The sequence below is a fragment of the Oncorhynchus tshawytscha genome, linkage group LG14, assembly GCF_018296145.1.
Source record: "Oncorhynchus tshawytscha isolate Ot180627B linkage group LG14, Otsh_v2.0, whole genome shotgun sequence".
In the NCBI taxonomy this organism is placed as follows: domain Eukaryota; kingdom Metazoa; phylum Chordata; class Actinopteri; order Salmoniformes; family Salmonidae; genus Oncorhynchus; species Oncorhynchus tshawytscha.
This window is the reverse complement of record NC_056442.1, coordinates 58692359-58706227: the sequence shown is the minus strand read 5'-3', so window position 1 is coordinate 58706227 and position 13869 is coordinate 58692359. Positions and strand designations below refer to the sequence as shown.

The 13869-nt window shown below is 40.0% G+C and overlaps 1 protein-coding gene across 1 annotated transcript in view; it reads right to left on the bottom strand.

The window, feature by feature from the left end:
- Window positions 1-2841, bottom strand: part of bicra (BRD4 interacting chromatin remodeling complex associated protein) — a 67925-nt gene extending 65084 nt beyond the window's left edge. Inside the window, exons 1-2 of the mRNA XM_042296584.1 lie at window positions 2738-2841; window positions 123-168 (exon numbers count right to left, since the gene is read on the bottom strand). Of these exons, the coding sequence (XP_042152518.1) occupies window positions 123-168; window positions 2738-2798 (107 nt within the window). The 5' untranslated portion in view covers window positions 2799-2841. The remainder of the gene's footprint in view (window positions 1-122; window positions 169-2737) is intronic.
- Window positions 2842-13869: the final 11028 nt, after the last annotated feature.

Genomic DNA, 13869 nt, shown 5'->3' with positions numbered 1-13869 from the left:
AAGCCTACAACATAGACGAAACCAATTTCTCAGGTCAGGTATACTAGATGTTGTGTACAGTGGATAGTAGAATATAAATCAATCGTTTGACAAGGATGAATAGCTTGGATATATGAACTCACCAAATGACATCTAGCAGGCACCTGCCATCTTCATCGTCCATGTCAACTGAAAACACATTAAACATCCCCCCCCACAATATTTAGTTCAATACATCAATCATTGCATTCACCACTCCAGTATAAATAAGGGGGTGTGGGGGGGGTAGGCTATAGTGGTAGGCTATATCAAACAAAGCTTGTGCAATCCTTTTGGTAAACCAACATACTATCAACAAGGTGTAGCCTATATTTGGGATACAAAGATACTAGCAACGATGCAAACAAAGACTAACTGCATCATTATTGCATGAATATTCATTTCTAACGTGCATCTCTTTAAAGGGGCTTTATAAGTTCCCAGAATCCAACCATCCAGGAAGTGCTGTGAGGAGGTTCTCTGTGTAATTGTCCTTCCAACTTGGCTACGGTGACAGTCTGATAACCGTTTTTTAGGGGGTAGTTGTTTTATTTTTCTACATTTTCTGTTCGATATAAAAAATAAAAATACTTCCACCGAGGTCCTAGAATACAGTATATGTTAGTCACAAGGTTCAAAAATCTAAACAAAGCATTGCGATACCACGATACTTCCATTTCCCCCAAAAAAAAAAAACGTCACCAATATGATGCCAGCGCATTGATGTGTCCGGAAGACTTTCATGGTTGTGATTCTGAATGGTCAGATATCTAGAACAATGACAAGAAGCTGTCAAGTGGCGAGTTGTAGGTGGTTCTTTCAGCTAGTTGCATCTTGATACCACGTCTTGTTTTGAGATGTTTTGACTGATGTCATGTCTATGCTAATATGGCTCAAATTCGCTAGCAAGCTAACCAACAACTAACAATGTATTTGAGATACAAGCGCAAATGTATTTATATTTTTATAAACATTTCGAGACTAAATTGAGTTTAAGTGTTGTCTGTTTTGCCCCACAGTTGCACAGAGGTTGGGGCAAAACAGATGGGGTTGGCTTAGGTTGTTAACATGGAAACTATATTTTGTCTCCAATGTTTATTGAAAACATAATTAAAGTGGCACAATGTGCACTTGTCTCTCAAATACATCGTAACAGTTGGTTGACGTTTGCTTACTAACAAATATTAGCATAAACGTGACATCAGTCAAAACACCTCGTGGTATCAAGAACAAGATCAAACGAGCTACTTACGATTCGTCACAGATCTGAGCAGAACAGAGCTATGTTGTTTTCGCCACACTAAAACCACCAGAGAACAACCAGGTTGAAATATAGATAGGACAGGATTTTTTTTTACAAAACTTTCCAGATGTATTTAACTTGTCTCGCCCAGAAGGTCAGGACTAATGACATACATTGCCTATTGATGATCAGTGATCTGAAATCGTAATTGATGCTCTTGAATTAGTTATCTTGCTATTAAATCCCCCCCCAAAAAAAATAAAAAAAATTTGAGCATTACAATAAAAAAGTTATTTTTGTAGGTCAAGTTAAGCATGAATACAACATAACACCTCTGCTTGAATATCACCACGATCTGATCACAATAAAATGTGATACCCTTTCCTTGAGCAAACCACCTTCTGGGTTAAAAACGCGCGTTTTTCAGTCACTCGGTTATCATTCAATGTTCAGATTTATTTAAATTATTTATTTAAATTAATATATATATATATATATGTGTGTTTGTGTATACACACACACACACACGTAGAGAGAAGAATAATAGCTATAGTCAGAGAGGCCGATTATTCATGTTACCAGTAAACAGTACGGAGATGTTGCTGAAACCAGCTATGTTTTAAATCTCTCTGCTCGTCTCGACATAAACTAGTAGATTCTGAGATCAGAGAGGCGGAGACGAGCAGCAGCGGACTTGCGCCGAGAGAAAAAAAAAAAAAAACCACTTAGATATATATATATATAGAGGACAAATCTCCATTTGCCGCTCTCCATAATGTTGGTTGGTAGCTAAAGCGGTCGTAGCCATTGCACAGCCAGCAGGGCAGAGAGGAAGAGCGGTGCGCAGCATATGAATGGGAGGGACACTGCGAGCGGCTGGCTAGTTTAGGTGCTTTCACTTAACGTTGTATGCCTCCAATGTAGTGACACGATCATATAATTGTTTTTGCCCTGTTGCTACTGGGTTTCCTCTAAAACAATTCGCGTGTTCGTTTGATGTCTATTTGTCTGAATCTGCTGGCTATTTTTGAACCTTTTGATGCATAGCTTTCATTTCGTTAGCATTAGCTGCTAAGTAGCTAACATTCTATCAACATTCTGGTGTTAACAGATTCAGACATTTGACAAGTAAAAACGTCACAAGAGGGTTTTACTATCGAAACACTTGTAATGCACGGTAGCGTTGCATCCTAGCTTTCCCGATGCATTATTTTTGTTTGCCTTAATAAAATGCAATTGCGTAAGCCAGCTCTCCTTGCAAGCAAAATATGAGTTAATGTTGGAATACTCTTGGACCAGGGGGTATTTGCTTGGGAATTCGTTGGAAAATGAAACGGTTTGTCTCGCCGTACAGGACTACGGCATTTAGATCAAGGCAGATGCGAGGTTTGCAATCCGCTTGCAGTACGCAAATGTTGCAGCTTTAATATAGTTATTCAGATTAATAGAGAAATTGCTACATTGTAACAAACTCACCCGAGACGATAGAGGTGCAGGCAGCGCGGGGTCTCCGGGACAGCCTCGCACGGGCTTCCATACAGGACCCGGATACAGGCAGGAAACAGAGGACCGTTGAGTTCGCCTGCTCAGAAATCATTGTTTTGTGTGCATTCATTCAATAGGAAAAAATCCCTCAACCTTTCATGAACCCTGAGCGCCAGTTTATCGACCATAGTAAAACAGCCAATGATCCAGTTTAGGCAAGTTAAAAATGTTAGTTTAGGTTTAAAATGATTTCTCTGTCATACAGATGAGTATATGGTTGCAAACCTTTATTTTGCTGTCAATAAACAAAACATTTAAAGTGTGCAGTTTTGTAATAGCTTTAAGTGTATATTCACTGTTAGAAACTAATAGAGACATTATCACTTGTATTTTCCATCATAATTCAATTGGGTTACGGTTATGCTATTAGCATTTTATGTCTGAGATTGTGGTAATAACCAATCCACGTCTCAAGGCTTAAACGTCCTTCTTTAACCTGTCTTCTCCCCTTCATCTTCAGCTGTAGGACTTGAGTTTTTTTCTTCAGCGGATGGTCAGGGTCCCGAACATAACTACAAATCATTTGTAGACTGCAAATTGAATGCAAGAAGCCCAAACATATATAATATTTGACTAAAACCTAATCATTTCAAGCCTTGTTCACATTTGCATACAATCACGTGTCTCTATTATGCGTGAGAATACTAGGGAACAGATTTGTAAATATGAAAATAACTTGGGAGTGGATTTCCTTAAGTTTGTACCGTGTTTTATGTTCAAACATGAAAATAAATAAATGTTTTTTTTTGCTCCAGTTGGAGAACACTGACCTACACTGAAGTGGACTTAACAAGTGATCATAGCTTTCACCTGGTCAGCCCATGTCATGGAAAGAGCAGATGTTTTTAATGTTTTGTCCATAGCATTAAAATACCAGTAGGTATGTGTCCTGAAGTAAATACACAGGCTATCCACCTCTGCCTCAGAGCTGCATTAGTGACAAAGCTATTTTATTTGTGATTAAATATATCTTATGTGATTGGCCAATATCAACAACAAAAAAATGTTTTTAAATAAAAAATAAATAAAAAAGAGGGCATGATCAGTTCAAATGATAACTACAAAAAGATGTGTGTTAGGTCATTTCCCTCCAGCGTACAGGGAAAGTGATTGGCAGTTTTAAAGAGCTATTTTTCCTAGGGGCGTGGTTTGGGTTGTTGTTTACACTCAGTGATTGGTTGAATTTGAATGAGGACTCGAGATCGTTTGTCCATTTGGGTGTGGTTACAGATTGTTCTTCTAGCTGATTTTGACACTACATTCTAATCATATATTATGAACATTTACACACATTGGCCTTCTCATAAAAATCATACACCCATGGTGTTGAATGAAACATGTCATTTGTGAATGCAGCATGCATTTAGAGGACATTTAGAATATCCGACTACTGGCATGTGGCCAACTCTGAGAAAGGTCATATCACTCAGCATACGATTACGAGCAAAGGTATTTTCCGAGCTACTTCCTTGATATCTATGCATGTTTAACCATCAGTGGTGAGCCGTCCTTTAGGGGGTTGCCTGTTTTGTATGTTATTTTGGCATTAATACGTGTTACATATCAGTTTGCAAACAATGCAAAAAAATATATATAATTCACTGAGTTAATAAAGCCGCATACAAACATGGTCTCTTTTTTGCTTTCTTGAGTAAGGCAGCTCCAAAATGCAGGTGTTTCAGCCCAGCTCAGTGCTTTCTGTGGTGGAGGGGCAGTCAGCGGAGAATACAGAGCGTAGGGGTTGGTCATGTTCTCTAGTTGCGCCGTGATTGGCTCTGTGTTCTTTTCACTCATGCGGACACTACGTCACCGCACAATCTAAGGGTAGAGCTTGAAAATTCAAGCTCCTTGAGTGCTGCCATAGAGTTACATTAGAAGTGCCCATCCAAGAAGGCTCAAGGTCATTGGCCACAGATAAAAGGACGTCAAATCGCATTATATCTACGTAGCTTTGATTAGACTGATTATGTCAACATCATACTTTCAAAATCTTAGCTAGCAAGCTAGCAGTCATCATAATGAATCAAGTCGACAATCTATTGGCAAATCGTTGTCATATGAAGAGAAATAATGAAGAGAAATTATAGATAAAATGTATCGGTGCTCATCGGCCATTGGACATATACATTACACAACAAGTTGGAAATCGCAAATTCAACAATGAGTGGTTTGGAAGTAATCAGTGGTTAACTGCAAGCATTGCAAGGCAATCACTAGCCTGCTATTCAATGGAGTGGGTGTGTGGTACCAATTCTGTGTTTAAGGGTCTCTTTTCCAAGCTTAAAATTATAAACATTCAACATTGGCCATGCTGTCAATCCAGCATGATTTCTGCCGTGCTCAAAACAACTGTTAACTTGGAACTGAGAAATCTGACTTCAGTGAGTTCAAGACAACTGGGAACTCTGGAAAAAACTGAGCTCCGACTGGTAAAATACGTTTTGATTGGTCATCCAACTCGGAATTGTAAATTGGGAACTCGGGTCTCTTTCTAGAGCTACGGCATGAAGATCAATGACATCATCATGATTCAACCTTGTTTTTTTTCCAGAGTTCCCAGTTGTCTTGAAAGCACAATCAATCCAGAGAATGCCAGACTTTGATGACAAATTATGACGGCAAAATTTTCCCACAAAGGACCGCCACTCCACCGTCCTGTTCAGGTGAGCACAGCACAACAAGGTGAATCCAAACATGTATTCTATGCTGCTGCATGAATGATGTAATATGCCAGGGAGATATGTATACTGTAGCTAAGAAAATAATACTAAGTGTATGTCGTGTAGTACGCTGATAGTAGCCCATGTGCCTCACCCTAATAATTTGGTCTAGTTCCGCTCTTATTTTCACCTGTAGCCTATAACCTGTTTTAGAGAAATGTAATCATCGAATATTGTAAGAGCTTTAATTGTCTGCTTATATGTCCCCTTTATTTATCTTACAGTTCTGACTTGGTGTACAGGGAGAACACTGTAAGAACGGCCCATGTTTTACATTTTGTCGCTGTACATTTCAAAAGTGCTGAATAAATAGTTATATTGACTATGTCCATCTTAGCTCGCTCATTTGTGTCTTAATTGAAATTACGGATTGCCTCTTATCCGTTTGGCGTCCCCTTATGCCATAGTTTGTACATCTCAATTGTCAGTAGAAAACACATTTATTTAAGCACGTCAGCCATATCAGCTATGTTTTTTTACATGTCAGTAAATGAGGCTGAATTAACTGTTTCGCTTCCAGACAAGGCTCCACTGATAGCCAGGTGTAGCAGTGGTAAGGTGTTGGGACTCTGCTGTTGGGACAGCTTTATGTAGGACCTAACAGTTTGTGGTCACAGTTTGTCACCGATATAGTGCAATTAATGTATTGTTTAGTGTTGTGTTGTGTAGTGACTTTGCTGGCATGCATCCCCCAATTTTTGTTTGTGCCGATTTTAGCAAGATGTACTTGCTAAAATCGGCACTGTTAATTAACCAAGCATTTAGAAATGTACGGTTATGAATTTAACATACACAGATGATGTCCTCAGCTCTTCTGCACCTCTATTTTACATACATTCTCCACTAGAGGGCACAAACCGATTGATTTCAGCAGCATTTTCAAGGACGGGTAGTAAATCATATTATCCAGATCAGAGCCTTCATGCCTGTTATCAGCAGCTCCGTGCTACAGCAGTTATATCAATTTGAGAAACACTCTTTTCATGCCACTTTTGTTACTTTTCGTAGCAGGTTAAGGAGAACTTACGTAGCAGAGGTTAGGAAAAACAGTTTAGGTTTAGCGATAATGCTCTCCTTACCTGCTACGAAAATCACTTCGTATCGAATTAGCGTGAAATAAGTGTATCACATATCAATTGCATTATGTGGTCCTGCCCACAATCTGCTTCTGGAAGCAATACGCAGCAACTGGATAATTGTGTAGCTAATAATCAATAAAATAAAAATGGTAATCATCATTTTCCATAATTTAGAGAAATTCAGCTTGCATCAAAGTATGTTTAGTGCTATCTGGTATCCTTGGGATGTCCCTACCCTTAACCAAACCTTACCCCTACCCTAAAAAACGGTTTATGGTCGTTCTGGCGATCTGCGTTGGCCGTACAGTGTTTACTGCGATGTGGCCTCTGCAGAAGGCAGGGCATTCATACTTCTTGCGTTTCCCTGAGCAGACCAGAGTTGTTGTGAAGAAAGTTGTTAACGAAGTGAGTTTGTGGTTATGGGTCTTTCTATAAATAAAAGGGGCCAATGTGTGACATCAGAGTCAACATTTCAAAATAGTTTGATATACATTTAACTTAAATAGCTTAACTTAAATTAAATTTGCAGCTTCACATGTGTAGTTACAGGAATAAGAGTCTAGATAGGCACAATGAGACCATAACTCCTAGCAACAACAAAACATCTACATGTCATTCAAAAATGTGACATGAAACATGCATGTTTCTTTGTCCTGCCTAGTAACCAGGTCTGCTTGTGCTTTAGTCAACTTCTCTATCATCCATAGCCACGCTAAACCTTTCAGAAGAATGAAAAAGATAAACAACAGCATTTCTATATATTTTAATCGTTGATATAAAATAATATAATACAGTAATATAATACAATGGGTTCTGTCAACAAATCAATGACAATAATAATAACCATGAATGTATAATATAATATATAATAATGAAACTGTTATAATATGCAAACACTTCCAAGCATTGTGTGTCTGAAATCTAGACATCACATTCTTGCTTCCTCTGTCCTTGTTTCCTCCACTCCTTGCCTCTCCTTGAAAGTGCAGAGAAGCCTGAGGGGAGGAACCATCCCTCCTCTCCCCCAATGAGCTTTTGAGAAGGAGGAATGGAGGAAACCAGGGGAGAATCTCAATTGCATTTCCTTGATTCCTCAGGTCCTCTCTCCTCACCTCCTTCCCAAAACTCATTGGATAAGAAAGTGAGAGGGGGGGGACCTTTGACCTTCTCATTCAATGGGTTTTGAGAAGGAGACAAGAGGACCCAACAAATCAAGGAAATGCAATTGAGATTCTCCCAAGGACAGACGAAGCAAGTATTTGACAGCTACTATAACAGATTAAGCTTCTATAATACCCATGGCCTGTCCAGAAACAACCCCTAGCCCCTACTGTCCAGAGTCTAGACACGTGTGGAGATCTGAGAGGAATTGATGGGTGGTGACATGGTGAGAGCTCCACCTTACCCTCTGAAAGGTTTGGTGGAAGGTTGTTGGTATTGCTATACACCTGTCTAATTCTCTCAGATCTCCACAGGTGTCTAGGGGTAGGATTTCAGGGTTGTTTCTGGACAGGACCCCAAAACCCTTCATTCCATTGCTGTACACACACACACATATTTTCACAGGTGTAAACTGGACACACCTACTGCACCCTATCAGGCTGATCAGACAGGTCTGGGTAGCTGGAGACATGCTGTAAACAGTGAATGACTTATATTTAGTCTATTATTCACACCGTTGCTTCATTCCAGCTAGTTAGATGTGCAACCACTGACTAACCATAGAGCCCCACAGTGGAGGTGTCATAATACCCATAAAACCTAGTGGTCTAAAACAGGGAAATGGTTCCAATCATTTTTCCACCATGAATTTTTCCCATAGTGAATTTTAGAAACGCTTAAAATAAGGGCTGTGTTTCGTGTTGGTCTGATGTTTTGATAACCAGGTAAATCTCTCAAGGACAAGGGGACTTTTATCAATATATTCAGCTCGATTTACTTTCAGAATAGAAAATGCTAATTAGAACCAAAATAGACATCATGTAAAACTACAAATCCTAGCAAGCTCCTGCAGCTCATCTCGAGCTGACACAAACTTGCAAAAGACAGTTCACAGAATTGTACATTTAAAGAAATGTAGCCAATTTATTAATTACTAAATTGAGCTAACATTAGATAGTTAATCCAGAGATGACTACCTTTGCCTCAATTCGTCAGTTTCGTCCAGAACATCATGGCATTTGTAGTTCTTTATGTTAGCCACATTAGCAGCTAATAAGCATTTCATTTGGGGGGGTAAATACATCCAAATATATTGATAAAAGTCACCTTGTCTAGGTTATTAGAACGTCATGCCAGGGTAAGCCTACACACAACACAGCCATTATTTTAAGCACTTCCAAAATCCCCTATGGGAAAAATTAATGGTCGAAAAACAATTGGAACCATTTCCTTGTTTGACTGCTAGGTTTTATGGGTATTATGACTCGTACTGTCGTACTCTATAACTAGGGCATATCTCTAATCTAGCAATAGATACTGTTGGTTTTTGCTGTGTAGCATCATTTAATAAAATGACCAATGGTTAGCTAGGTAGCTAGGCTATATCTGTCAGCTAAACAATTACAGTAACAGCATGCTCATAATTTTTATTATTTAATAAAAATATATATTTCACCTTTATTTAACCAGGGAGGCCAGTTGAGAAAAAGTTCTTATTTACAACTGAGACCTGGCCAAGATAAAGCAAAGCAGTTCAACACAAAACAACAACACAGAGTTACACGTAAACAAACATATAGTCAAATAACACAATAGAAAAATCTGAGTAAGATATAAAGGGGAAACATAGATACATTCAATATAATTCACGAGTTGAATCAAAAACCTGTGTTTAAAGCCTTTCTCGTGCTTGGAGTTGTCACGGGTTTGGCAAATATCGTGTGACACAAAACACTGTCTTTCTTTCCTTGCGTTGATGATCCTGTTGTTTATTGTTATGTCACATACAAAGCATTTTAACAATTTAATTACACATTGACCTTGATCCTGTGAAATTCCTGGATACTGCTGTCAGACACATTTTTAGTGTGAAGTGGACTGTAACCTTGACAATGATTTAACGGTTAAAAAGCATAAGAATGAGCTTGTTAAGAAGCTAAGATTTAAAGTAGTCTTTAAAAAAAATATATATCTTGCCTCTCTCTAGTCAGCAGGAAGCACATTGTGCAGTCAACCTTTCTAGCTGTTCTTGATTATGGTAATACTAGTCTTAAACCTCTGGATGTCGTTTATGAGCTCCCTTCGTTTTATCACAGGAGACAGTTTTATTACTGCATTCTTTACCAAAAAGTTGTCTGGACCTCTTTAAAGTCGTGCAGACCAATCACATCATTACATTATGTTTGTTTATGGACTTATGGCTTATGGACTTCCCTAACATCATTGTTAAGATTTAACAAGTTATCAAACCTGTTCACAGGGTTGGTTAACGTTGAAAACTCCTTCGGCGTCTACTGCAACTCCCTTGCACCCTATGTTTGGAATGTTTGGAACACACCCTGATCTGTTTCACTTGTCTTTGGGCTTGTCTCCACCCCCCTCCAGGTGTCACCCATCTTCCCCATTATCCCCTGTGTATTTATACCTGTGTTCTCTGTTTGTCTGCTGCCAGTTCGTCTTGTCTTGTCAGGTCTTATCAGCGTTCTTTCTCGCCTTCCTGTTTCTCTAGTTCTGTTTCCTAGTTTTTCCCGGGTTCTGACCATTCTGCCTACCCTGACCCTGATCCTGACCCCGAGCCTGCCCGCCGTCCTGTACCTGCCTGACTCTGACCCGAGTACGAACCCTTGCCTGCCCTCGACCTGCCCTTTGCCTGCCCCGTGTTTCTAATGAATAATCTGAGAACCGTACTAACCGCCTCCCATGTCTGCACCTGGGTCATATCCTGAGTCGTGATTGGCTAATCTACAAAATATGTTTTAATTGGATGCTTTGAAGTCCCTAGGGCAATACATACATACAGCTGAAAGAGGATTTTCAATCATGAAGAATGTGTTTGTTTTAATTGACTGTTTTGTATCTTAATGTGTATATTGTCTATGTTTATGTTGATCTGTACTTGCCTGTTGTGTGGACTTGTTTTTGTATTGTGCAGGGCTCATTTGTAAGAAAGACTTTAGTCTCAATATGACTTCCCTGTTGAAATAAGGGTAAATAATAATGTTGATACTTGAGTCGATATAGCAGAACGTGTCATGTAGTGACATCACAAATGTAATTATATGAAAATGCTATAAAATGCTATAATGCTACAGAATTCTAAGACATGTACTGTATGTTATATATGCAGGAAAGATCCTGTGGCGGACTGCACTAGCATCAAATAGTACCCGCGATATGCAACTTTTCAGGGAAGTCAGGAAACCAATACACGCAGTCAGCCAGGAAAGCAAAGTCTAGCTTTTTCAAACAGAAATTTGCATCCTGTAGCTTTAACTCCAAAAAAGTTCTGGGACACTGTTAATTTCCATGGAGAACAAGAGCACCTCCTCCCAGCTGCGCACTGCACCTAGGCTAGGTAACACTGTCACCACCGATAAATCCACGATAATCTAGAATTTCAATAAGCCTTCCTTCTGGCTACTCCAACCTCGGCCAACAGCTCCGAACCCGCCGCAACTACTTGCCCAAGCCTCTCCAGCTTCTCCTTCACCCAAATCCAAACAGCAGATGTTCTGAAAGAGCTGCAAAACCTGGACCCATACAAATCAGCTGGGCTAGACAATCTGGACCCTCTCTTTCTAAAATTATCCGATGCCATTGTTGCAACCCCTATTACCAGTCTGTTCAACCTCCCTTTCGTATCGTCCGAGATCCCTAAAGATTGGAAAGCTGCCGCGGTCATCCCCCTCTTCAAAGGGGGGGACACTAGACCCAGACTGTTATAGACATATATCCATCCTGCCCTGCCTTCCGAAAGTCTTCGAAAGCCAAGTTAATAAACAGATCACTGACCATTTTGAATCACACTTGACCTTCTCCGCTGTGCAATCCAGTTTCCGAGCTGGTCACGGGTGCACCTCAGCCACGCTCAAGGTACTAAACGATATCATAACCGCCATCGATAAAAGACAGTCCTGTGCAGCCGTCTTCATCGACCTGGCCAAGGCTTTCAACTCTGTCAATCACTGCATTCTTATCGGCAGACGCAACAGCCTTGGTTTCTCAAATGACTGCATCACCTGGTTCACCAACTACTTCTCAGACAGAGTGTCAAATCGGAGGGCCTGTTGTCCGGACCTCTGGCAGTCTCTATGGGGGTGCCACAGGGTTCAATTCTCGGGCCGACTCTGTATATATCAATGATGTCGCTCTTGCTGCTGGTGATTCCCTGATCCACCTCTACGCAGACGACACCATTCTGTATACTTCTGGCCCTTCTTTGGACACTGTGTTAACTAATCTCCATATGAGCTTCAATGCCATACAACACTCCTTCCGTGCCCTCCAACTACTCTTAAACGCTAGTAAAACCAAATGCATGCTTTTCAACCGTTCGCTGCCCGCACCTGCCCGCCCAGCATCACTACTCTGGACGGTTCTGATTTAGAATATGTGGACAACTACAAATACCTAGGTGTCTGGTCTGGTTAGACTGTAAACTCTCCTTCCAGACTCATATTAAACATCTCCAATCCCAAATTAAATCTAGAATTGGCTTCCTATTTCGCAACAAAGCCTCCTTCACTCACGCCACTAAACATAACCTCATAAAACTGACTATCCTACCGATCCTCGACTTCGGCGATGCCATTTACAAAATAGTTTACAATACTCTACTCAGCAAACTGGATGCAGTCACAGTGGCATCCGATTTGTTACCAAATCACCTTCTACTACCCACCACTGCGACCTGAACACTCTAGTCGGATGGCCCTCGCTACATATTCATCGCCAGACCCACTGGCTCCAGGTCATCTATAAGTCTATCCTAGGTAAAGCTCCGCCTTATCTCAGCTCACTGGTCACCATAACAACACCCACCCGTATCATGTACTCAAGCAGGTATATCTCACTGATCCTCCCCAAAGCCAACACTTCCTTTGGTCGCCTTTCCTTCCAGTTCTCTGCTGCCAGTGACTGGAACGAACTGCAAAAATCACTGAAGCTTAAGACTCAAATCTCCCTCACTAACTTTAAACATCAGCTATCTGAGCAGCTAACCGATCACTGCAGCTGTACATAGTCCATCTCTAAACAGCCCACCCAATCTATCTACCTCATCCCCATATTGCTTAAATTAAATGTACTTTTCTGCTCTTTTGCACACCAGCATTTCTCCTTGCACATCATCATCTGCACATCTATCACTCCAGTGTTCATTTGCTAAACTTTCATTACCTCGCTACTATGGCCTATTTATTGCCTTACCTCCTCACGCCATTTGCACACACTGTATATATACTTTATTTTTTTCTATTGTGTTATTGACTGTATGTTTGTTTATTCCACGTGTAACTCTGTGTTGTTGTTTGTGTCACACTGCTTTGCTTGATCTTGGCCAGGTCATAGTTGTAAATGAGAACTTGTTCTCAACTAGCCTACCTGGTTAAATAAAGGTGAAATAAAAAATAAAAAACAAATTCAAGCTCTTCTTTAAACAGCTCTCTGCTGGCCTGTCTACTGTACCTTCACAAGTAATATATGAAACAAGGATTGCATTAAAGCTTGACAACTGAAAGTTGTTTACAAATCTAGTTTTCTTGTGATGCTTGCAGTGAAATTAATTCTTTGACGCCTATTTCTCAAATATGACTTGTTTCAACTGTTTTTTTATTTTATTTTTACCCTGGCAATACATGGGTTTCTTGCGCTGACTGCAATTTGGGGAGCATAAACTGTACATGTGGAGGAGAACATTAGCTAATAAATATGCAGGTAGCATTTAGCATTTCCTTCACGAAATAATTTATAATGAGACACATATCGCTGTGTTGAAGAAATGTCTGTGTAGTCTGTCCTGTTTTCCCTGCATCCAACTGTGAAATGACTTTGCTCAATTGCTGATTTGGACTCACACGGTTTGCTTTAATTAAGTCATCCTTTTGTGACATTCTTTGAAAGTGGATATTTTCTTCAGAAATGTCAAAACAGGAAAGGCTTTACCCTCAAGAGGCTGGAGGAAATAGTTACATAATGGAATAACGTCAATTCCGGAACTCATTAGATTATTCATAAAACTCTAGAATTCCTGCTGGGTCCTCAATGTTTGTAGAATCTATAGAGATGATGATTATCAGCCGTAATAATTAAGAGAGTCAAATAT